This window comes from Mytilus edulis, chromosome 5, assembly GCF_963676685.1.
Source record: "Mytilus edulis chromosome 5, xbMytEdul2.2, whole genome shotgun sequence".
NCBI lineage: Eukaryota > Metazoa > Mollusca > Bivalvia > Mytilida > Mytilidae > Mytilus > Mytilus edulis.
Window position 1 is genome coordinate 56,963,496 of NC_092348.1, and position 27,630 is coordinate 56,991,125.

General features: G+C 32.4%; 2 protein-coding genes across 2 annotated transcripts; one reads left to right on the forward strand and one right to left on the reverse strand.

The window, feature by feature from the left end:
* Window positions 1–5,890: 5,890 nt before the first annotated feature.
* On the reverse strand, window positions 5,891–11,158 carry LOC139522456 (C3 and PZP-like alpha-2-macroglobulin domain-containing protein 8). The gene is made up of 3 exons (XM_071315959.1): window positions 11,022–11,158; window positions 8,270–8,713; window positions 5,891–6,475 (listed from the first exon to the last, which is right to left on the reverse strand). The coding sequence occupies exons 1-3, from the start codon at window positions 11,086–11,088 to the stop codon at window positions 6,126–6,128; spliced, it is 861 nt and encodes a 286-aa protein (XP_071172060.1). The 5' UTR covers window positions 11,089–11,158; the 3' UTR covers window positions 5,891–6,125.
* Window positions 11,159–17,342: 6,184 nt separating this feature from the next.
* On the forward strand, window positions 17,343–26,877 carry LOC139524012 (monocarboxylate transporter 12-like). The gene is made up of 5 exons (XM_071318532.1): window positions 17,343–17,483; window positions 21,513–21,656; window positions 22,295–22,438; window positions 24,051–24,857; window positions 26,363–26,877. The coding sequence occupies exons 1-5, from the start codon at window positions 17,438–17,440 to the stop codon at window positions 26,554–26,556; spliced, it is 1,335 nt and encodes a 444-aa protein (XP_071174633.1). The 5' UTR covers window positions 17,343–17,437; the 3' UTR covers window positions 26,557–26,877.
* Window positions 26,878–27,630: the final 753 nt, after the last annotated feature.

Genomic DNA, 27,630 nt, shown 5'->3' on the forward strand with positions numbered 1-27,630 from the left:
AACTTATTATATTTTTATCATGTAGTTATATATATGTAAAGCGCCTTAGAGTGATTTTATTGTTATATAGGGCGCTATAGAAATTTTTACTATTATTATTATTATTATTACATCCCATATTTCAATATGGTATGAATCTGCCGTCAATTATTCCGAAAAAAATCTACATTTGCACACAATTTAAGATTACAGAAAATTCGGTGTCATGCTTTGGTTCATTAGTGTCATGGTTCAGTTCATGTTGGACATGGGTCAGTTATGAGATTCCTGTCGTGAATGATAGAGATGTTACCACCAAAACAAACTGTTTAACAATATTTTGTCTGATACTTTTTTCGTATTAAACCTATTCTATCCTATTTTGAGTCAATATAGTGTCGTTATTTTCTTATGTTGTTGTTTTGTTCCCAGACGAGTAGATCTAAGTTTTAGATATTAAGGATGATCTTCTACTCGCAAAAATACACCGCTCGAGAAAACAAGTCGTCTACAGTAAAGCTCAGATATTATCATTATAATTATCATAATTAAAGCACGTATAAAGAAATCACTAGTCTTTAGAGTATATATATTAATGAATTTGAATCATAGCAAATTTCTGTAAAAGTTGGTTGTATTCGGAATTCGATTATGACCTAAGAAAGCATATAGTAATATACAATTAGTAAATACAGTATGATTTCTAATAAGACAACTACACTTTGTATCAACCCTAGACCAAATGACGTAAATATTGGGTCACCGTACGTCCTTCAACAATAAACAGAGCTTATACCTCTTAGCAAGTAATTAAAGACTCCGTCAAATTTAAAGAAAAAGCAATTCAAATAAGAAAACTTACAGACTGACATATGTTCAGAACAATAAGCAAAAAATGAATATGATATAAAGAAGAAAAACCCGAAAGTTAGTGCATCACAGACTGTAGACTTTAAACAATGTCATACAGAATATGTCATACCAGTCCATTGTCTTAATTTCCTTAATCTGGGCAGGTTACCGCACAGCAAAGAAATAAATTGTTGAAAAGGACTTGACTGATCAGATCGATACAGAGGAAAGTAATCAAGTATTAAACAAAACACCACAGAAAGAGCTGATCTGTGAGTACATTCCAAGCCAATAACAACTAATAAAAAGACGTAAAACTAAGACAAAAATGTTTCTTTCATTTATTTCAGGATGGAATACTGTTACCAATATTCATATATTGTCTGTGATTTCTCGCCTTGTCTGGTCAGAAATGAGACTGAACACAGTTTAAATGTACTTATACTAAGCACAACAGTACGTGTATCAAATATAAAAAAAGAAGATGTGGTATAATTGTCCACAAGAGACCAAAATGACACAGAAATTAACAACTATGGGTCACCGTACGGCCTTCAACAATGAGCAAAGCCCATACCGTATAGTCAGCTATAAAAGGCCCCGATAAGACAATATAAAACAATTCAAAAGTGAAAACTAACGGCCTGATTTATATAAAAAAATTGAACGAAAAAAAATATGTAACACATAAACAAACGCCATCACTAAATTACAGGTTCCTGACTTTGGACAGGCAGGCACATACATAAATTATGTGGCGGGGTTAAACATGTTAGCGGGATCCAAACCCTCCCCCTAACCTGGAACAGTGGTATAACAGTACAACATAAGAATGAACTATAAAAATAAGTTGAAAAAGGCTTCACTCATCAGATGGACAAAAATACAAGTGGATGTGACCGGGTACTTATTCAAAGAATTTTTCAATTATGTTTTACAATCACATTTAATAATGTACATTTTTCATACTAAATACTAAATCGATATCGTGGATCTAATTTCATAGTTGAGTTATTGTATCATGGACGGTATCATTTCTAAGTAGGTGAACTCTGCCGGGAATAATTACCGTCAGAAATGATTAACGACGTCTTCTTCAAGCCCCAGTCCCACTAGACCACCATCACACCACGCTCACCGCGATCTAATATAAATTGAGATCGTGCTGAGGTCGCGGTATGAGCGGCATACATTTTCGTTGTTTTCACATTGCTATTACGTCCTCAGTACGCTTCTACAACGACCCCGCTACGATTATACCACGTTCTCACCGCCCGTATTCCGCGACCTCACTATGGTTATCAAAATCTGTCTACGCTTATCACGTTCTCACTTCCACCATACCACGAGTTATCCGATTGCAACACAATCTTACCACGCTTCTACTGCGATTATAGGACGTTCTTACCACGATTTAACTACATATACGTTCATGAATACCGATCTTATGACGTTCTCAGCAATAACGTCAACTTCGTGTTCCATATCAATACAGTTCTATTACTTCTATTTCTGATTAAATATAGATTTCTGGGAAACAATACAGTCGTGCCACCAAAATCTACCAGAACACGTGGGCGTGGTGGTATGGGTTTATGTTGAGGCAGAGGGAGCCCTTATAGTTACGAATTCTGATCCAGCAGAGATGTCGGACCGACCAATCCAACCTAAATTACAATCTATTGCTGTTTCATCAAGCGCAAATGCCGATATTTTAGTGAACGATAGCAGAGATGACATAGATTTGTGACGCGTTGTTGAGCCGTTAGAGAAATTGGAGAAGTCCTAACTACATACAGACAAACAAAACCTGGAGAGCTTTTATATACCGGTATTTCATGTGAAAATGACAATGAGAATGATGGTCGTAGTATGAACGTAGCCAGTTCATAAAGAGATCGTGATGAGGACGGCATGGGCGTGCTAGAATCGTACTATGGTCTTGAACAGCGTGGTGTAAACGTGGTATAGTCGTAGTGGAAGCGCAGATGGGTCGTGGTGAGAAAGTAATGGTCGTAGTGCGATCGTAGTAACGTCGCTGTGAGATAGTAGCGCAGTCTCTCCGAATAGAATCACGCGCTCGCTACGATGGTACAGCGCCCTTTGTGATCTTTCCACGATCTTACTGCGCTCTTACTACGTTTCTACTACGACCTGATTTCGCCACGACCGCACCATGATTGTTTTCAACATGTTCAAAGTTTGCCACGCTCATCACGATCTAGGAGACTTCACCACAACCGTATTGCAATCTACATGAAAGCACTACAAACATCAAAATTTGCATTTTTTACAGATCTTAGTGCGATCTTGGCCTTGGGGGATTGCGGTATTAGAGTTGCAAAACGTAACAGTTAGATAGTAAAAAAATAATCTTTCGGTACCAATTTTCAAATGAGTCCAAAACATTGCTGATATAAAATGCAGTTCTCCATACAATTATATTTCTAAGGGACACAACTATTGAAAAATAGGCACTTTTGAAATCGTCCAAGACATTGCTAATATAAACCTAGGTTGTAAGTTTGGCAAGAATTGTACATTTGAGAGTGCTAACAGCGCAATTTTAATATAGCTTATGTTTTCCAAGGGCCATAACTCCTTTAAAAATAAATGAGCGTCACTGATTTTCGAACTAGCCCAAATTATTACTATAAAACTATAAAACTATAATATAAGTTTCATAAAAAATCCGGCAAGAATTGTAAACGTGAGACCTGATGGATGAACGCTCAGTCGGACGGAGGTAAGGACGGACACTGCGTTACGCGGGATACAAAAATATATAAATGTACGGTTTGCCGTTTACGCCCAAAAAATTTAATCAAAAGACTTTTTTTCCTCTTTAGTCAATTAGTTGATTGTGTTCTTTTTAATTTTTCACAATCGCCTTCAAACAAAGTATCAATATTAAGGTGCCACAAATATGTATTAATTTAGATCTAAACCATGACAAATGTGACCAAAACCATGACGATTTTCTAGATTCTTAACTGAACCATGTCAATCGCTTAACCAAACCATATCAATTTAGATATTTTGGTTATCCTGCGTTCATTTCTTAAAAATAACAATTCCAATTTAGATAGTTTGACTTACAAAATAGATTCAAACATTTGATTTTCTTTTTATTTCCTCATTTGTAAAGAATTGAGGCAATCGTTTTGGGAAGTAAAATAACTTATCCATGACCAACCTAACCAAACTATGACAAAATCACTGTACTAAACGCTCCTCGATATGACGACCTTTCTACCCGTGCAAACCTGCCTGTAAAATACATTACAAGCTAGTCGTTAAAATAATGATATACAAACCAAACCAAACCAAACCTGCATTTAAAATACATGGCAAGCTCTTCGTTAAGATAATAATATACAAACCAAACCTCCCACACTCAATTATTCAATAGCTGTAGTTTACTATTTATCAATCTCCCATTACAAATGGTTTTATTTGCAAATATAAACAATACATATTTATAAACCTTTTGAAACCGAATTTAACGAACAAAAATATGAAATAAAAACCATTAAAAGTTTTCACATCAATATGTTGCCTTTTTGCTAAATTAATCTAATGTAATGGGGTTTTTTTTAACAACGATATACTGATTCTTTCTTTAATGACTATATAAAATCATTTTTTTTTTCAAATAGCTGAATGTACAGAAGATAAATCTAAATAACCAATTACACAATTACAAACCAAATCGGTAATGGCCGATCAATAAGTGTCATCCAAAAATAAATAGCTAAACATATATTGTAGACAATAGATATTTTGCCAAGATGAGATCTAAAATAACATATAGTTATTATGACACGTCATTAACAGTTTAAGCTGTCCTGTTCGAGTAATGTACTGTGCATGAATAGTTTCATAGAAATAGTTTAAACCATCTTCAACTCTTCACGTTACTCATGCATTTCTTGATGTGCCCTTTGGGTGTCTAGATGTTTGGAGGAACTCGATTCTTTGTTTTATTGATATATTTTTAAATATAAAAAAGAAGGTGTGGTATGATTGCCAATGAGACAACTTTCCACAAGACACCAAAATGACACAGACATTAACAACTATAGGTCACCTCACGGCCTTCAACAATGAGCAAAGCTCATACCACACATTCAGCTATAAAAGGCCCCGATATGACAATGTAAAACAATTCAAACGAGAAAACTTAGTTTTTTGCTGGATATCTTTGACTGTTTTAACATATACATATTTGTAATTTGATGGTGTTATCCGAATCTTTGTCGGTCCTTTATATACATATGTAGCGTCGGCTACATATAGCAAAGATGTGTGCTACACCGGAGGTAAAGGACTTTGCAATCGGTTGAGATTTTTTGTGCGATATTAACGGTCTTACTGTTGGATAAATAACAAGAGCAAACGCATGCTTTTTTACTTCAGGTTGGATAAACTGTGTATAAGGGTTTGTTAGTCACGAATGAGGTATATTGAATGGTAGCATATTTGAAGGCCAGATCCTTGTAGTAACGCTGTAAAGCTGCTAAACTGAAGATATACATAAAATATGGAGATCCACATCCACCTAAATAATTAAAAAATAAACATGTATTATCATATGAGTACCAAATTACTGAGCTCCTTGGCCGGTTATACCTCCGTGGAATAATAGATAACCATCAGAGGAATCAATGAAATTTTTATAATCATATTAAGCGCTCCAAATTTACTGCACCGAATGCACATTTAGACAAGTAATATTTTCATTGCTGCTCGAGGCCAAAATATTTGATAACCATATAGAAGCGTTCAAGAGCTATAATAGTATATATAAAACAAAACGATTTACTAATATTGCTATACCATGTTATCAACCATGTCTGTTTTCTCTATTTTTTCTTTTGGGGATGTACGAAGGTCATGTTTATGAATTTTTGACAGATGTCTCCTCGTCTTCTGAAATTTGGTGCTACCTTTGGTATTTTGGAGGGAAATCAAATGGTCAAAGAAACAAACACACATTCATGTAGACAGTTCTTTCTATATTAAAATACATTATATTTTTATTCAAAATGTTTCAAATGTACAAATGAATAAATTAATTTAAACAAATCAATGCACATGGTATTTTTCTTCTTATGCCAAAATGCATTTCTTATATCCTTAGAAAATAAACATCAAAAGGGTTGGGGATCTACAAAATAGTTATCACAGATAGTGTACGTTTCGTTATTGCATAGCCTTGACAAACTGTTACCATTCACAATGTTCTTATTAAAAGTTTATAAATCAATTGCATCAAAAACACAATATTAATGTCATCTTCTTTTAAGCAGTTTGAATTTCTTTCGTTTTAAATAGGCATACAGTTTTATTATATCCGATATAATAGACAAAATTATTGGTATTAATATTATACAGACTGCAATTGATCCCATGGATTTTGATGATGTTCTATTATCTGGTGCCGAAGTAAGTCTCCTCAAATATTTGGAGGAAAACTTCTTTTCTATTCGAAGTGTATTCTTTAACAATTGTAATTCGTCGTGTAAAATGATCATCAATTCTTCCTTGGTAAGATTTGACGAGTCAATATGACTTATATTGTGTACACATGGACACATACATGACGATGTAGTCGTTATCTCTATTGCTTCTGTGGTTGTTTCTGAAATAAATTCACAAATTGTGTTTTGAAAACACGTGATACATTGCTTACATCCACTTGATTTGAACTTTGGTGAATAATTGTCTCTTTGACAATCATACACATCTGCTTTCTGTCAGGAAATAAGGTCAACGCTTTCGTTGGAAATACTTATAGTGGAAGATATTAGCAATAAAAATCGAGGGAATTGTGCAAATGATGATACAAGCATGAAAATTAGCACAAAGCATCGTTATTATATTATACTTTTTCAGAAAAAACTGATGGCCATTTCAAAAAATCCTTTTTTCAAGATGACCATACCCTTTTTCAAAAATGGCTATTTTTTCGAGTTCAAAAATACTTATTTTTCTACAAAACTTGTTCCTTGACCTTCTTTTAGTGAAAAATATAATATGGTTTGGTGGCGACATTACTTGCATTTGGCGTATTTAATAGAAATACATATTTTACTCTTCATGGTTTGCGCATGCGCAAAAATGTAACAAAACTCACGCATAAAAATTTGAACTATTTACTATTTACTTGGTGCTTTTGGATTTTTAATGATATTATGAATTGGTTTGATAAATTATTTAAGGTTATGAAACAAATGCGTTTATCAATTTTGCGCATGCGCAAACTATTTATAGACATACAGAGCGATTTGCATCCTCTGCCAGGGCACACTGATGTAAATCATAGTTCATATAACAGAAAAGGATTTGAATTTCGTAAACATATCTTGGTCGTCATTTCATTCCTCTTAAAATTATACTCTTTTATTCAAGTAACTGTAACTTCTATGAAGCCACTGTTCGAAAACATGCCCATTCAGTTGAATTGATCAATCTTACGATGAAAAGGTGAAAAAAAGTGGTTAAACTTTCAAAAATCTCGGCCAAACATCAATTATAGCTGCAGATCAACCACTTTTGGTTTTGGGTAAGTAAATTCAGTATGAATGGCCAAATTTGTACGGAGACGATAAGTTTATCGTTATGTTTGGTGGAAAGTACATTAAAATGGCTTGTTTTAAAATTCAGGGGGATATATTGCCTGAAATTGGATGGACTTGTGCCCTCACTTAAGCCGACATTGCAACACCTAGAACGTCATATTATTTTCATAAATATTCAAATGAACCTAGGTTAGACATGCGAATCAGATTACTGCGTGTGTTTTGCTTGAACCATTAATGTCTAAACGCAGAAAATACATCTCCTGACTCTGTGTCGTTCGATAATTTGATAGACTGGTGTAAGGAAAGAGAGTCATCTCGACCACAGTTAAATATATGTTGTTCAATTATGAATTAAGAACTTTTGTTCTTTCGGCGGTACGCCCATTTTGTGAGTCGAATGGCTATGTTCTTTCATTATAAAATAAATATGGAGATGTTAAATAATTACAAATTTTACATCAGAGACTTTATTTTATTTCTTATTATTTTGCCATAATTGGAAGAAGGAATGTTTGGTGCCCAAATATGTCTTACTCCACCACTGTATGTGCCTTTCCCAAGCCAGGAGCCAGCAACTGTTTGGGTTTGTTGCTGTATATTTATTTTTCGTTCATTTTTCTATACATAATTCTGGCCGTATGTTTTACAATTTTCTATCGGTTTTTTTTATATCTTATTATGCGATATGGATATTAATACTTGTTAAAGGTCCTACGTTATTTAGTCTATTGGTGGAAAGTTGTCCCACTGGCAATCATACCCCATTTTCTAATGTTTTAGGTTAAGCAGACTTTAAGCGGTTAGTATCGGTAATATTGTTCAGCTACTGTTATCTACAATATACAATATACCTTGTGTATAAAATATCCACTCCCCTGTTGATCCAAAAGCAGTATAAAAACCAGAGTCCAGAATTGATAATAAACCACTTTGAAGGGACCAAGTAAGAAATCCAGTATTATTAAAAGTCTTCACGCCGGTTCCTAATGTAATAGTTATATTACTCCAAGATATCCAAAATTCCACCAACTCGTTGCAATTTAGATATGACCCATACGTTTGAGCTACAGGAGATCCTTGCTTGCTTGTTCTTACAACTGATTTTGAATTACCCCATCCACCGATCACTATTTCGTATAAAGGATCATATTCAGTTTGTCCAGAAATAAGAGCAAAATGGACATCATTACAAGACTGTACTTTAAAGTTGATAAGTCCATTCATGTAAGTTATGTTCAAACTAGACAATAGAATATATCGTTGGCTGTTAGGACTGCTGTAAGAAATTTCACCCCCTAAAATAGAAAAAAACCTATTATCACTTTATTTATATATATGAATATATTATGAGAACTTCAAGCGCTCGAAATGACGAATAGATGATATGTGAAACATAAAATGAGATATTATAAGATAATTTAAACAGAAAACAAGTAGAATAAAATCTTTGGTGTGCTACTGTCATGGTTAATCACCATTGGCCAAAGGTGCGTATCCACTAAAACTGTTTATAAATCATCAGATTTTGAGATTATTCACTTTTGTTTGGTTGGGTTCATGTTTCTCAGTTTTTAAGTTTCTATGTTATGTTTCAATATCCCTTTGGTGTTATTCATTTCAATTTTACCATGGAGGTGTCTGATATATAACATTCAGGTTACAAATTTTTTGTTAAGTATTCCACAACCCAAAACTCCGATTATATATCATGTTAGTATGTCGTACATGTTTTTAAAAAATTAAACACTTGTTCATATATATCGCTCTTCTTCCACTTTGCTTCGTGCAGAAAATCACCTTTGAATTGCAATAAAATATTGGATGATTATGATGGTTATGTGTGTGTTTACAATCGACATACGCAGGCGATGTTTTAAACAACGCCAGAATCAAAATCAAATCATCTAGTGGAGGAGCTATTTACTAACATCTTTCCAAACGTTAGTCAGTACTTTTATGGGTCTAGAAACGTTGAGTATCTGTAATATTGTGCTTCATTACAATTAGATCCGTTTCGATCCGTACGTTTTCTGAATTTTCCTATTAGAATCGAACTAATTCTTTCGCGTCATGGTATATGCTCATTTAACATGATAAGGCCATTTAACATTTAAACCCTTGCTAACACCTCATTTTAAAATATGTCCAAATATAATGTGACCTTGTTAAAACGAGCGTATAGCACGACACGAGATAATTGTTTCTTAGATAATTGTGTCTAGCTTTATTATCAAGAGCTTTCCAGTATTTTGTTTTTGCAATCAATTCACTGGCATATTTGTTATATATAACTGAACTAATTTCTGGTGATAAATGTTCATAGAAATTAATTATATATCGATAAATTAATGAATAATTAAAAAAGAAATTGAATTTGCAATTGTAGTATATTGAATCGGCTAGCTATATAGACAAAAGGACCACTTATATATAGCAAAGTCTGAACTCCTGCTAGGGAAATATAAAGAAGTCATAGCTAGATGAGTTTTATTTTACCTTTAGATTAGCTATACATGTAAACAAACTCATCATAGATACCAGGACTAAATTTTATATATACGCCAAACGCGCGTTTCGTCTACAAAAGACTCATCAGTGACACTCGAATCCACAAAAGTTAAAAAGTCAAAATAAAGTACGTAGTTCAAGAGCATTGATGACCAAAATTCCTTAAAGTTTTGCAAAATACAGCTAAGGTAATCTATTCCTGAGGTAGAAAAGCCATAGTATTTCAAAAATTAAAAAGTTTTGTAAACAGTTAATATATAAATATGACCCTATAAATGATTATTCATATCAGCACAGTAGTGCTGACTACTGGGCTGGTGAAAACCTTGGGGTATTAAAACTCCGCCGGCAATAGCATCGACCCCGTGGTTGTAAATAAACTCATCATAGATGCCAAGATTGACAATTTATCGCGGTAGGCGTTGTTGCCTTTCGATTGTTTTGGTCGTGTTTTTATTCCTTCCAAAAAATGCTGTTAATTTGGTAGCCTATGGCCAGCAAATATTTGATACACTTCACTGAAGATACTGAAGAACATAGATGCTTTTGTTTGTTTTTTGTCGGTTGGGTTTTTTTTGGGGGAGGGGGATGATTTGCTTTCCATGCAATGGTTTGTTGGCTGCTGCTTCTTTTTTTGCATTTTTCCATGATATGATTTGAATCTAACGGGTCTCTCTGTGTGTTAGATTAGGGAAATCCAGATATATAAATTGAACCATACGTTGCAGTTGGATTATTAGTCGCCACAACAACTTGCCAAATTACGGTCCATTCAATTTTACGTAGATTTTGGTTAAAAAATTTAACAGAAAAGAATAATTACTTTCTCTTAGGGTCTGTTGGTAAACTAATTATTTGGTGCGTTCCTGATGAACGGAATTCAGAAATGCATTGTAAATGGTACATTTCCATTTAATCGAATAGTTGAACTTGCAAATGAATGCATGTAAATATGACTCTTTTATACTTACAATACTAGTAATTGAATTGATAAAAATGAAAATTAAGTTAAGACAGAAGCAAAGACTTGTGTGTCTTATTTTTTTACTACAGTTAAAGCAATGTTTTAAGATATTTTTAATAGTTTTCACTCACCGAATATTTCGTACTGCAAATATGTAAATAATATAAGTCCATTTCTAATATGACAACCCTCCAACATGATTGCATTAATCTTGCACAAATAAAAAATAATAATATCCTAGTAGGCCGTTGAAGTAATGGATATTGGAAATAATTTGTAATCTCTGCTGTAGGAAAAACCTAAAAACCCAATCAATATTATTTAATTGTATGCATATAGATATAGATAAGAATGTTAAGGCGTTTAAAATAAATCAGATACTACGAAAACAGATTAAACTGATTCATCGAATTCGATTCTTTTAACCTGCATGAAATAAAATAAAAGCTTTTAACTTATTTTGGGTTTATTTTCTATTTTCTCACATATTCAGATTCACTAGTTTTACCACAAGATAAACCAAACATTTTAAACAGGATATAAAATAAACAGTAAAACATGCATGCTTTTAATAAAAGAATTATGATCGCCTACATTAAGTACATAATTACATCAATCTATTATTCAATAAAATACGAAAAAATACCAATTAATTATATAAATATCTGTTCCTCCTTGTTACAATATTATGACAGTTTTGAAAACAGTATCGCATATAGTGTTATTATCAAAAAGATAGATACATGCATTTTCATTTTGAGACACTTGGAACAATATTATCATAGACTTTTAGTTTTATTTTCACTAGAACACACCCGCGAAATCGCAAGCATTCAGAGCGTGATTGAAAGTATGTAAAGTGTTGTAGGATGATTTTTTTGTAAAAGATTTAATGATTGGAGAATTTCAGGAAATGTATCAATAGTCATAGGTACTTTAAAACAGGACAATTGTGTTTCAGCCCCTTCTCCTTTTTTTCCCAAAATTCCCAATTTTGTGTTTTCTATTAATTTCAACATGAACATATATTTAGTATATTATGAAAATTCATTAATATCAATAAAGTGTGTTTGCTTCTTACTATCTATTCTCAGTTTACTCATCAATTCACGGCGGTCATTGATATATTATATAGACCCTCTCGATTTAATATAATTGGTGACCCGATGAATTTTTGAAGATTTTATGACTGGAGAATTTCAGAAAAGGTATCAAAAGTCATAGGTACTTAGGGACAATTGTTTTCTAGCTCGGCTCCTCCTTTTTTTCCAAAATTTCAATTTTTGGGGTTTTCTATTAATTTCAGTAATGTTAGCGTTTATGTATATAATGAACATTAATTACTATAAGTAAAGTGAATATGCTTTTTACTATCAATTCTCAGTTTACTTATCGATCTATGGAGGTCATTGATATATAATATAGACCCTCTGTATTTGATAAACTCTGTGACCGCCTTGGATAGTAAACCTGAAAATTATAGCAGATAGCAAATACACTTTATGTTCAAAGGATACAGAAAAACGCAAACCTGAAGTCTTGTCTGACTTAAAATTCCTTTCAATGACGGAAACAATATCCTGGAGGCCTTCTATTCGTTTTTCTCCCAAACTAACCCGAACCGAATAATCATAAGAATGGATGACAAATGCGATAATGCATGGTACCTATAGGACACAGAGGCATACTGATTAATTTATTGCGGAAGGAAGAGAAGCGACACACAAAATGAGGTCTTCTTGTTTACAAGTATAGATTCTGGGCATTTAAAGATACTTCTTGAAACGATATATGACAATAATAACATTGAGAATGGAAATTGGGAATGTGTCAAAGAGACAACAACCTGACCATAGAGCAGACAACAGACAAACAAACATCAACATTTCAAATATTATACTTCCATAGTGTTATGTGTTCTGAAATTTAACGAATTGTAAAAACTGCCCATACATTTTTTTTAATTAAGTCAACATTATTTGTTACATGATGATCTTACAATACCTCAGTTTGAACTCACAAGTTCCTGTTGACACTAATAGTCTGTTTACTTATGACTTACCTACAACTAACGTGTCAAATGTTTACAGGTATTCGCACATTACTTACGGAAATGAGCGTTCTCGTTTGAATTGTTTTACATTTTCATTTCGGAGCCTTTTATAGCTGACTATGCAGTATGGGTTTTGCTCATTATTTAAGGCCGTACGGCGACCTACAGTTGTTAGTTTCTGTGTCATTTGGTCTGTTGTGGAGAGTTTTGTCTCATTGGCAATCAAACCACATCATCTTTTTTTTATATATATTTACTGTCTTTATTTGTACAATATAAATACCCATTGTGGTATTCCGCTAGATAAACATAATTTAACGTTATAAATAAACATATATAATTACTGATTTAAAAATAAACATATATAATTACTGATTTTAAAATGTTATATATCTATAAATGTCTTTATTTCATTATATATATATAGATATTATTTGAGTATGCATTTAGCCTTAGGATAGTAGTTTGGTTGTTAAGGACGCTTGTGTTCTTAATCACTTATAGATTATCGGGTACCCTTTCAAGTTCAAAAGTTTAGACGTCGTTAATGCATGTACTAGGTTTTTGATTTTCAGTTATTTTGGCCCCTGTCATCACAGAAGAGACGTTAGTTGTTCAAAGGCGCATTTTGAAGCAGTATGATTTGTATCTTCAATAAGGTGTTAAAAGCTACATACACTAGCATGTAGAACTATCTTTTACAAATTGATGTAAAAAGACAATAAGAATATCTGAGATCATTACTATGATCAAAATTGTCTCTAAAAACTGCAACCATATTTATATGTCTCTCCGTATGAGGCATTAAGTGTTAGCCTTGTCCGTCCATACTTCGGTCTTTCTGTCGCCCGGTATTTACGTCCGTACATCCAACAAATTTTTGTTGAAAAGCTTAATCAGAGGCATTCGTGTCCTGTGATAACATTTTCTTTAATAATTACAATCACATTATTATAAAACTAAAACATTTGAAAAAAGGATAAATTTACCTGCTGTTCCATGAATTGAAATTGAAAAATTCAATTATAACGGTTGAACAATAATCGCTTTCAAAAAACTTTCAGCATTTGGTTTTTACGATACCACAAAGTATTTTCATCGAGCGTTTAGAGTTCAACAGGTCTTTCCTAAGATTCATTCTGGTCATTTCTGAATCGTGATTCGTCTAAGGTATTGCCATGTTTTACATGAACATAACTTGATTGACATGACTTAATTAATGTTGATTCGATTGCGTTAGTTTAAGTGCCCACTTGCTCTGCCTGTAAAGCCTTACAATAGGTTGAACGGACACTGCAGAGGCTAAGATTAACATTAAGATGTGTATCGCACCAAGTTTGACTGATTACAAAATATCTGAAACAAATGAACATAATATGAAGACTTATTTTGTACTGCTACATATTTTGAAATTAGCGACGAATATATCGGAAAATGTAACTGCACACTGACAAACATATACAGTTGTACTCGAGATTTCGAAAACAATTTATGCAATACGTTTTTGTTTCACTTAGTCAGACCACTTGTTGACCCATATATACCAAGCTCTGTATTATATAGCGAACTAGAACAACTGTCATAAAAGTGGGAGGATCAGTTAGCTACCAACAAGATTTAGCCCACCAATTTCTTTATAAATGCCTGCCCGATAGTTGTACAATGGCGATGTTTAACCAGTATTTCATAATTGACTTTTCTCAGTTGGGTCTAATTGCATAAAAGTGTTTTTATTGTAAATTTAGACTGATTTTAACAAGTTTAGCTACATTATAAAATTTTAACATCAAGTAAACATATACGTGTGAAATAATTTGGATGAAACTTTCCTTCATTTTTTATTAGGCAGATTTATATGGCAGAATGATCGTCTTTGTCAAAATTTATATGAACTATTATTTAAACTTGTCTATTGATTATCATCATATGAAGTATACAGCTTAAAACTTTCGAAATTGTTCGTTCTTGAAATCCCTTTTTTTTTTTTTTTTTTTGTCAATAAAATTATTGATACGGGTTATAATTTTATTGTTAATAATGATTCATAGCGAAGGGGCATTTTGTTGTTTGAAACCTTCTTGGGTGTATATCTATCGTAATCAGCTTATAGAAAGACATGATGTAATATCAACATGTTAAGCATCCTGACCTTACTAACAGTAACTTAATAGCTAGTGTTCAAGAAAATAAAACATAGTTTCTATTTCCTTTGACCTGTATTTGATATTTCAGTATATTCCTTTACTTTTCTGTTATTATTATTATCGTACGTTGTGTGTTTAACCTTTTTTTGTAATCTTTTGAGCGAGATAAAAATGAGCAGAAAACTTTTTAAAACCCGTCAAAAATAGTTTTCCATTAATAATTGAGTTATACCATCTCAAACTATTAAATTTAACATGTGCAAATCAATATCTAAAATCTTAACAACTGACAGTGAACTTTTGACATTTAAAGGAATTAACGTCTTTCATACGATAGATTTTAGAATATGTGACAACCAATTTTTCTTAGTGCATGTAATTATCGTTTGAATGAGTCGACCATAAAAAAATAAATGTATAAGACTATTGTCAACAATCAGTTGTGTCCATTCCGACATAATAATCAAATAAGAGCATTAAAATTAAATTGAAAACTGATAATATTCAAAAGGTCCATGAAAAACAAAATTAATTCCGATTAGCAAAAATCTTATGCCAGCATTCAATAGTTACCATTTGGATGTTTCAAGGTTATGATTGACGTGAATGTAAAAGTGTGATACTAAACAATACAGAAGGAGTTGTATTAGGATGTTTGTTAAAAGGGTTCGAACAGTTAAACTTAATCCCTATTGAAGAGATCAGGTATTTTTACTTAAAGGGTACCAATATTTTAAAAAAATAGGCTAAAAGAATTTAATTGCAAGTTTCAAGCAAATAATTCGTCAAAATTGTTAACCACAAATATCCTTTCAAATACTACTCTTAAGTAATCAAAATACAATACAAAAAGGGGGTTTTGTACTCAGCATATTTTAATATTTAAAAGGACGAAAATACGTTTGATCAAAGCCCAGATTTTTATAAGTACGTTAATACACAAATACACATTCAATAGAGAGGAAGAAGAAAAACTGGACGTTACAGAATAAAGTGACGTAAAAGATAATAATTTTTTTATCAAAGATACCAAACTTAATTTTAATTGTGTACGCTGAACTCGATTTATTGTTTACAAAAGAATCATCAATGACGCTCAAATCAAAAAGTTAAAAGACGAAAGAAATTACAGAGATGTAGAGCGTAAAAGAACTAAAATTCCGTGAGGATTGGCCAAATGCTGCTATGACAATCTATTCTAAAACGAAAATCGAAACGATATAATCAAGCTTTAGCGTTTTACTTTTTAGAAAAGGAATTAAATACCTATAACCTTTCAGTACCCGAGTGCAAGATGGATTTCAAAATCTATGAAATAGAAATCAATATCGATAAAAGCATGCAATTGTGTTTTGAAAGATTAGACACGAGAGCACAATATGTTTTTGTAGTTTTATACTATCGTCAACAATATGCAGAGACAATCTAATGATAAGAGCATTAAAAATTAACTGATAAGTGTTGAAATTTGACATTCAATGGAATGATTTTTTTTTTAAACCATCCGATTAGGAATGATCATTTACCAGAAAATCGATAGTTGTCATTGGGATGCTTGAAGGTAATGCGCCAAAGTTTTTATACTAAGTTTGCAATCATTTATTTTTTTAAAATCATAATACAATGTCATTTAAAAAGATCAGGCAATATTAATACCAGGATACAAAACTGTAATGAATTGTACACTTTTAAAAAGTATGAATTAGATGTCCTTGGGAGATTATTGTTTCAATTATATTTTAACTCTCGTCATCTGTGGTAAAAAAAAAGTCATTAGTTTTTAAGCTTTGTTTTGTCATGAAGTTTAGTTTAATGAATCCGATTTCCACACTTTAAGCATGGGTTATCAAGTTTATCAAGATTTGTTTATATTCAACTCTCTACACTGAACTTATTAGTTTTTCTATTATTATGATATCTTCCGTGACGAGCTTAAATGACCAAAATGAACCTTACGACGAAAACCAAATAATAACTGATAGTTACTTTAATTATAAACGTTTAATTTTACCAAAATGATTAGTACTAACTCATACAGTCTACTACCACTTAAATACATACTTTCTTAAATAAGCGTATTCGATAGATTATACAATAGACGATTAATGATATCTGATATACTTAATTTATGGAACATTATTTGTTGTGTCATGAATCACATGGATGTAGGACCATTTACGATGTTAGTCCTTGCATAAGTAATTAAGTAATGAATTCTGTGGCACACTTCTCAATCAGATAACCATACATGTAGATACACTGTACATGATTTAAATTGTATGTAGGTATTACTTACGGTAAAAATGGATGCTAGTTGTAAAACAAAGGAGTTTTAATACAACAGAAAATCATGACAGACAAGAAAGATAGTGGATATTCATGGATGATTTTGATCGGTACGTTATTATAACTGTATACTAGAACACACCCGCGAAATCGCAGGCATTCAGTGCGTAGTTTAAAGTATGTGAAGTGGTGTTGGAAGAATTTTGTAACATACAGAATGACTGGAGAATTTCAGCAAAAGTATCATAAGTCATAGGTCATTGTGGACAGGAAAATGTTTTTTCCCAAAGTTCCCAATTTTTGGTTTTCTATCAATTTCAATATGAACATTCATTTAGTATGTTATGAACATTTAAGTAAGGAGCCTGTTATTCAGTGGTTGTCGTTTGTTTATGTGTTACATATTTGTTTTTCGTTCATTTTTTGTACATAAATAAGGCCGCTAGTTTTCTAGTTTGCATTGTTTTACATTGTCATTTCGGAGCCTTTTGAAGCTGAGTATGTGGTATGGGCTTTGCTCTTTGTTGAAGGCCGTACGGTGACCTATAGTTGTTAATTTCTGTGTAATTTTGGTCTCTTGTGGAGAGTTGTCTCAACATGGCAATCCTATCACATCTTCTTTTTTTTTGTAATCAATGAATTTTATAAAAGATTTAATGACTGGAGAATTTCAGAAAGGGTATCAAAACTTCACATGAATAATTTTAGCGCTTATCTGTATATTATAGACATTCATTACTATATAAATAAAGCGTATTTTCTTTTAATTATAAGTTTACTAATCGATCCATGGTGATCATTGATATAGTATACAGACCCTCTCTATTTAATAAACTATGTGACCGCCGTGGATAGTAAACTTAAAAATGATAGCAGATAAAATTCTGAAAATACACTTTATTCGTAGTATGAAATTATGTATGTTCAAAGTATACAGAAAAACGCAAACCGGAAGTCCAATCTGACTTAAAATTTCGTCCAATGACGGGACAATATCCGGATACCTTTTTTCTCGTTTTTCTCCTAAAACAACTCAATCTGAATAATCATATGAATGGATGACAAATGTGACTATGCACTGTACCTATAGGACACAGAGGCGTGTTGATTAATTTATTCTGGAAAGAAGAGAAGCGACACACAAAATGAGGTCTTCTCGTTTAATAATATAGATAAGTGTATCTAATTGAACAGCGGTACACTACTGTTGCCCTATAGATATATACTTATGAAATATATATATAAAGATATGTGGTATGATTATCAATGATACACAATCCAACAAAAGACAATCTACTCAAAATTCAGATATATAACTCGCTAACTTGTTTCTTGTAAGCAGTATATATATTTATATTGTTATTTAATTGATATTTATAGATTATCGTTGATCATCTCAACGAGATTGATTTTCTCGCTTGAGCTGGTACAGCGAAAGTGAGAAAAGCAATCGAGTTGAGATGACCAATGATAATCTGTTTATCGCTATTTTACCTATGACGACGTTGTCAATTTCATGTCAATTTCGTTAGCAACGCCACGTGGCCTCCTTAGTTTCTAGCGATAATTTTTCCATCTCAAGCGAGAAGCATGATATGAAAATTATCACAAAAAAAAGATCAAAGGAAAAATGCACAAAATAGCGATAAATAATTGTTATCGTTTATCAGCGAAAGATTTGTGGCAATTAAACCAAACAAAGATAAGATAGTACAGAAACTCATAAGTAAAAGTAAAATCACATAAATACTGAACCCCAAGGCAAATTCCAAACGGAAAGTTCTTAATCAAATTGCAAAATCAACTGCTAAAACACATCAAATGAATGGACAAAAACAGTTACAAGGTATCATTTTAATGACAGCAAAAAAGACACAATTAATATTTGATTCCAAATTTATCACTCCAAAACATCTTTAGAAAGTCTTACTGCATTTAGACAATTTGAGGCAATGGCACTTTTCCCGTCTTATAAAATAAATGAAAGACAAGAGGATAAGGATAGACAAAACTACTTCTCAACGTACAGTCTTCATAAAGTTTATGACATTTAGGGATACACAGCTATAACAGACGACAAACAACTACAAATAGCACACTATTGGGCTCCTTTCTTGTGACAGACACAAGCATATTCAATGTAGCTGGTTAGATAAAGGCAACAGTAGTATACCGCTCTTCAAACGTCATAATTCGATTGAGAGAAAAATCAAATCCGTATAACACACTTAAATTGAGAGGAACACATCGACTAGAAGACGAAAACAACGGATCAACAGAAACACGGAAGTGCAACAAAAACAAACGCCATCATAAATGGAAAGTTACTATTCAAATTACAACTGCCATGACTTTAAACAGGACGTCGACATTTTAGGAAAGACATGTGGGTTGTACCTGGTAATAAGGCGAACTAACCCTCCCGCTTATATGGCAATGTTAACAAATATCGCCAAACAAGTCTGTGAACAAGTCTGTTCCTATCCTGGATGTGTCGTATCATAAAACAATCATAGAACAAATTGTAAAACACGGTTAGAAAGGGCTAGGCATACAAGATCCACACTAAGCGGGAAAATGATTACTTGAGAGTCAAAGACACAGATCATAGATCAATGGGCATTCATATAAACAAACGCTAGTTCAGACTTGTCCCAATGTTAACAGTCTAATGATACAGCAGATGAACTATTAAATAAAGGCAACAGTAGTATACCGCTGTTCAAAACTCATAAATCTATGGACAAAAAGCAAAATCGGGGTAACAAACTAAAACCGAGGGAAACACATCAAATATAAGAGTAGAACAACGACACAACACCAAAATGTAACACACACACACACACACACACACACACACAGAAACGGACTAAGCACTAGACCAAATCCTATAAGAACAACAAATATAACATCAAAAACAAATACATGCATTTGGGATATCTAGACATCTCGGTCACGGAAGCCTCTAATAAGTTTGAAAAGTAATTGAAAATCTTGTAAGAATGGAAAGGGTAAATAGATGTTTAATATCCAGTGGCAAATATAATGCACATCACAGTAATGTACCACATAAGTCTTGAATATTCGTAGACCATTCTTTGTTTTATTCTTGAATAAGTGTGTGAGTATTCCAAACTAGCTTGTTACATTTTTGATCAAATAAAGTAGTTATTGATTGTGACTGAAATACAATTTTAAATGCACAACACGAAGAATGTCTTCTTTTGTCATTTTTAATACCTTAATTGTTTTCACGTTTATCTTTGACATTACATTGTAAGTGGTTGCACTTTTGGCCTTTTTTTTACTGTAGTATTTTTCTATTTCTGTCATAGTTTCGAAACATTTATTTTGTTAACATAAATATTGCTTTTAAACCTCAGATTTGGTCACACTAAGTTTGCTTCAAGCAAGTGTAAAAATGTTGGCGTTAATCTATTGTTTGAAAATATCTATTGTTTTTGCATACATCATTACATGTATTATATTTAATTGAAATGATTGAAGACTATATATGGATTCAATTATGATTTAAGCAATTTTTGCAACAGACTAAATAATGAAAATGGTTTTGAACTGAATCCAGTGTACATACAATACTTTCAATAACAGCAATCAATGTTTGAAATGTCTTTATCTTTGTCAAAGCAGGGTTATAATCAGATCATGTGGATCGTATCTAAACATTGATGACGTGTTACCATATAAGACTATTATGACCGTTTTTTTGCAGATGTTCGCTGATTTCAAGAAGTTTGAAGCCCTATTTCAAATTTCTTAGATGCAATGAAATACTATATTATATAAATACTGGTCCCTGTAAGACTACTTAAATTACTGTCTTATACACATTTAGAAATTATTTTTGATTGATTAAATTTGGTTTTTGATTGTCGAATTTATGTGACCCAGATTGTTGCTTTATAATAACATTAATTTACACCACAAATGAATACGAAATGCAAAGAGCACAACGTTGCGAGCACACACGTCATCAACATTATAACATCTGAATACTATCAAGTCATCCAAATTATATGCTTTTCTTCGAATTTTGATTGATAGTCGCCTTATTAATAATTTACATTGCCCCACTTTTCATTATTCTCATATCAAAGTGGCAAATATTTTTATTGCAGGATCGAGTATTAATTATTTCATCTCAGTCGGCGTAATGAAGCTGTTCGGAATGCTTTATTCAGAGCTACTAGAAACATATGACAGCGCAGCAGGAAGAACTGCATTCATAAACAGTCTACAGATATTCATTATGGCAGCTGTCAGTAAGTTAATGTAGAATAGTTCAAAACAAAAAAAAACACACACACACATACACATGCATACGTTGAAAATTGAAAACAATGATGTAAATTCTTAGATAATCAATCAGTAAATAGTGTATATTTATTCATATGACAAAATGATAAGTTTATAGTACCTTGTCAGTGCATCTTCAATTATTTATATTGTTTTCACGACGGGGGCTCTCAACATGTGTTTTTGGTACAGATGTGCAGCTGGGATTTCAAAAACATCCCCCATTCATATATTGTAGTCTTGTGAAATCCTGACCCATAAAAATATTTCATGGCAAAATAATAACCCATTCATATATTCCTCAGTTATCAGATATTAATTTTTTTTACATCTTGACTTGATTTCAAAATAAAATTGATATACTTGATGTATTAAAAAAAAAGACCCATTCCAGTGGTACATCTGTTCATACCTTCATATATGTAGTGATACCCCCTCCCCCTCCCGTGGTTTTCACCATGGATTGACATTGACTTACTCGACTAACGAAATCATAGATCTATATTTAATTACATTGAAAGCATTCGTTCTCGTAAACATAATATTTTCAAGACCGTTTCAATATAAGATTTTACATTTTCATAACTTTTTTTTTCTGTTCCAGGTCCACTGGCCGGACTTCTGAGTACGACGTATTCGTTCAGAGTCGTCACCTTTACTGGTAGTATTATTGTTGGTTTAGGGATAACCCTCAGTGGTTTTACAACAAATCCTGATATGTTATACCTTACATACGGTATAATTGCAGGTATATGAAATGATATAATGGCTGAGGTGGACAACATATCATATGATTAAAGATCTAAAAAGAATTGGATATAATTTCCAATTAATTTATGATGTTTGTTATGTGCTGTCCCACTGATCCATACTAAATATAGTCTATAATTTGTACACACATACAAGCAGAAACATATTGAAATGCAGCTTTAAACAATACAAATTCTTCCAGCAGGAATATCAAATGCTCCGGAAGGGTATTTGTATGTGGGTTCAAATTCATCGCCTCAATTATTCAATTTCAGCTCTCAAAATAAAGACATGGAGACAAGTAATGAATATATTGAACAGAATATTTCAAATATATGCAGCCGACGTCAAATTCCTTTTTACAAACACGAGAGAAATACCGGAGCAGCACTGAAGAAGTTCATCGAAGTGAATTAACACATTTTATACAAGTTTTGTGAATTTCATTTCATCTTATCCGTAACATTATTCCATTCTAACAGATGACAAAACAAATTATCCTTTTGTTTCAGTGAAATTATTAATGTCATGCTCTTCATACCGAAAAGATTAGCTAAAATGTACAATTTGTTTATCTTGAGCTTTCCCGTCCATTAGCAAGATCGTTCCTTTAACGTAAGGTTAAACGTATCCGTATAACCATAAAGGTAAACAAAAAAATAGAATGAAAATGGGGAATATGTCAAAGAGACAACAACCTGACCAGAGTGCAGAAGACAGCAGAAGGTCACCAATGGGTCTTCAACGAAGCGAGAAAAATCCCGCATTCGGGGTGGTTCTTTGCTGGCCTCTAAATAAATACGTGTATCCGATCGTACAAGCGATATTCAATACATGACATATTTTTGAATAATGTCGCGATCTGTTTTAGAAAGAACTTTGAATGAATCCATCGGTAACCTTTTATCAGGATTGATTTATGTTCCTACCAAATACATTCTTATAACCTCAGTATCATTCAAAGCTATTGGCCTTGTCCACGGTTCAAGCACCATTCTGTTTTGATATTTTGTTTATTCAATTCATTTCATTTTCATTTGCTTCATATATTTTTCGCAGGTTGTGAAATTAGCTAAACGAAGTCTGTCAAGACAGATTATATAATTAATGGATGTAGCCTCGGAGTCCCATGTGATATGCTAATATACGAAAACTATCTTCATTAAAGACATGTATCGCTCCTATTTGAAAATGTAAAGAACATTTAAAGAGTATATTGACTTTGATAATATAATACAATAAGCAATGCACTTTACCGCTATATGTGACTAAAAATATAATAAGAATGCCTTTTAATTGTACATGTAATAGATTGGGAGTTTGCCACTATCCATGTCTTGTCGGAAGATTAATTGTATTAAGCAGACCGATTTATCTCATGAATAATAAAAAAAAGATGTACATGTGATTGTCAATAAAAAAAATCTCCACAAGAGACCAAATGATATAGAAATTAACAACTATAGGTCACACATGACCATCAATTCAGTTTAGCATACCAGACAAATTGTATGTTACTTAAAAGCTTGCAGAAGTTTCACTGTCAAACAGAAATGAAACTCAAATATCAAGATGATTATTTTAATAATTAGAGTTTGCTTATTTTCCAGGAATTGGTTTTGGATTTGTTTACTCTCCATCAGTAACAATTGTCAATTATTATTTCCACAAGAAAAAAGCTTTGGCAAACGGTATAGTGGGAGCTGCAAGTGGTGTCTCTACAATAGTTCTTCCTGTTTTGTACAGAACTGTATTTGATGTATACGGGTTACATGGAGGTTTAATTGTTCTTGGTGGTTTTTGTCTAAATCTTTGTGTTGGCAGTGTTATATTCAAGCAGCCTGAATTATTTTTAAAAGTAAACAACACAAGTGTGCATAATTCTAAAAACTTTACAACGTCAGACAGTATTTTAGGTAAAACAACGAGTTGTTTCTTTGACTCCATTAAAATTTTTAAATCAATACTTAAAAGTCGAACATTTATATTCTATGCATTTGCCTTTTCATTTGCGATTCTTGGATATGTTGGGAATTTTGTAATTATTCCACCACATTTACGATCACGAGGTGTTGAAAATTCAAACATTGTTAAAATATTAACAACTTCCGGTGTTGGTGAGCTGACTGGTAGAATTCTTGTTGGTTTGATAATAGACAAGAAATACGTAAAACCGGAAATTCTTTTCACCGGAAGTATGATTATCAGTGGCATATTTTGTATTGTTTTTCCGTTTTTCGATGCCGTTTGGATGAACTATTTCTACTGTATATATTTCGGATTAGTCCCGGGATCAGTTGTAACGTTGATTCCATTAATGATAATATCAGCAACAAATTTACAAGTTCTGACACCTGCCTTTGCGCTGTCACTTTTATTAAACGACACATTTTGCCTACTTGGATTTCCTTTGAGTGGTAAGTGTAATATATGTAGCTTAAAATGTGCCTTTAAATCGTTAGTATTTTGCTGTAAGAGAAAGATTTACAACAAAGTATATTCTATAAATATAACAATTTCAAAAATACTATTGATTTATTGACTGAATTCTTTTCTTCGTCCTACAATGGGACCAACAATGTGTCAAAGGTCATGAAGTCTATGATAAATGGGATATGTTCTGGATAAATATATATATTCTTACATTTATACTAGTGGATTATCGGATATTTCTAATCGAGATAGTTTAATTATCAATTTGAAAATGTATAATTAAACTATCGAGATTGGATAAATCCGATAATCCACGAGTAACTATGTAAGAAACTGTTTCTCTAATGATTAGAATAAATTTTCATGTTTTGTTAAACGAAAATCCCCATCAAGTGTCTTCGACATTCCACGAAGTTGTCACCTGTAGCATATTTTATTTCTTCAGTTCGCTGTTAAAGGTTATGACCCTCAAATTTATCCAATCGTCTTCTGAGATCACTGGCAACCCTAAAGTTGATTAAATGTGTTTATACAATGGGTTAGGAAAGGGGTTAATTACCATATAATTAGAAAAATTAATTGTCCAAAAGGACTAGGCACGCTAATTGTTGACCGTGGCGCGATATATTTTTTACCAGATAATGTTAAAAAAACTGAGCAAGAGCCTCGTTCGAGAAGCTAGTCAATTTTCATATTACCGACTCTACCTCCGTAATACGTTATTTTTCGACAGGTAACCTAGTAATCTGTTGTAGGACATCCCTTAATATCAACTAATGCTAAACAGCGAAAACATCGGTGCAATTTGAAGGCTGTCAAGTGTTTTTCGATGCTTTTAAAATATACAGAATACATAAAAAATGGTTTGAACTTTTGCCATTTTTGTGTGGCAAAAAGTGTTGAAACCTTTAAATATGAATGAAGACAAACTCTAATAATCGGATCTCTACGTTTTGGGTGAATACAAATCAATTAGATGTAAATTATTCAGCTGTCCTAAAGTTCTACGTATTAGGTCCGTTGCACGTGCATGGATTTATACTTGCGATTGACGTACATTTCGTCCTATTTAATTTTACCTCCGAATGTGTTTAAGTCTTATTGTTTTGTATGAAAAAAATTCCTGTTATAAGAAAATCTTATTTTTAAAACTGTCAAGAATATCACGCTGTAGCAATATACATGTTATATGTTTGTCGTTTGCTTACATTGTATCTTTGGCACATGTATCCGGTTACGGTTAAATATTTTTGATATAGATAACAAGAAGCGGAAACTGGCAATTCGCCGTTTCATAATCAGACATTTTTTGCATTTTTTTCAAAAACGTACACCAAATAGTTGTGATTGATTTAAACTGCCATAAACAAAGGAAATGCAACCACTGATGTGACGTTATTTTTTAATTTTTTATACCAAGATTACCCATAGTTCTTTAAATTCTGTAAAACGAAATTATTTACGCTACTATTTTTCTTTTTATTTACAGGTTGGTTAGAAGACATGACAGGAACATGGGACGCGTCTTTTTATTTTCTCGGAGGCTCACAAGTGATGGCTGCTGTATTTGCATATACTGGTTTCTCATACTACTCAAAATACCAAACTAAGGAATCACATAATCCAGGAGATTTGATACTTACAACAGATGACGACAAAGAGAGCATTCCCATGATAGAATAATCGAATGCTATAGTCTAATATAATTATAAGCCCTCTTTCTGGAGAAAGCTCTTTTTTACAGAATGTTAAAATGCCAGAGCATTAATGATGAGTGAGTAAATAAAACCTTAATGATTGAAATATTTGTTTAACATGTTTAACTTATGACCAAAATTAAGTTTTGAGAAAATTGCGGTGGTCGTAACCGAAGCTAAGCATTGCAGTAAAACAGAGCTGTGTGTGTGTGTGTGTGTGTGTGTAATCATTAAAAGTAAGAAGAAAAACATCACTTAATGAAAATATTTACAACTGTCTAGTATATTAGTTATAGTAATGGCAGCCTTTATAATAAATTTTTAGTGGTCATAAAAGATGATCAGTTTGGCTGGTAAGAATCAACGAATTTATTCACGTTGGCATCATAGACTGCAAAATACAGAATTAAATTAAGTATTTCACAAGTTATGCTCTATTTGAAATCACAGTTGCTTTTCATCTTTGCCCAAATTACCCAAGATGCATCACAAACGTTACAAACGTACATATGATTCTGAATACTAAATCTCGACATTACGTATTGAATTCTGCTCTTCGGAGAGAGCCCCAACCTTAATCTGCATGAACAATTTGCCACTGGACGATAAGCAACAAACAATAAATCTGAAAGAGCCAAAACAATTTTGAGAGCTTGGTCTAGATATAGAAATATAGTTAGTATGTTTGAAAAATTTGAAAAAAAATTGGAATAACCAGATGACAGATTTCAAGTTTAAAGACAATAAATGAAAAAAAACATAAAGAGAAAAGACCAAAACTAAGACATTAGAAAAAGAGAAACAAATACATAGTCAACAGAATTTAATGCACCAAAGTATAAATTATACTCTCTAAAAACTTGTAAGTGCTGTGAACTTTATTACATTTTGTATGTACTCTTAAACATGTACCGAAAACCACCCTCTAATAAAAATCTCATTCGAATCATTCGTTTAAATTTTCAGTACACGTATAGTGTATCGTATAACACGTGTTTCATATTTACTGAAATCAATCTTAATATTTTAAATTCTGCATTTACATATATATGTGGACCTT

Bases quoted from the DNA above. Each gene is read 5' to 3' on its own strand.
- LOC139522456 (XM_071315959.1), bottom strand. From the start codon at position 11,088: ATGTTGGAGGGTTGTCATATTAGAAATGGACTTATATTATTTACATAT. The intron at 8,714-11,021 runs GTGAGTGAAAAC...TTTCTATTTTAG, and splicing joins TTTGCAGTACGAAATATTCG to GGGGTGAAATTTCTTACAGC. The intron at 6,476-8,269 runs GTATATTGTATA...AATTTATTTCAG, and splicing joins GTGGATATTTTATACACAAG to AAACAACCACAGAAGCAATA.
- LOC139524012 (XM_071318532.1), top strand. From the start codon at position 17,438: ATGACAGACAAGAAAGATAGTGGATATTCATGGATGATTTTGATCG. The intron at 21,657-22,294 runs GTAAGTTAATGT...TTTCTGTTCCAG, and splicing joins ATTCATTATGGCAGCTGTCA to GTCCACTGGCCGGACTTCTG. The intron at 24,858-26,362 runs GTAAGTGTAATA...TTTTATTTACAG, and splicing joins ACTTGGATTTCCTTTGAGTG to GTTGGTTAGAAGACATGACA.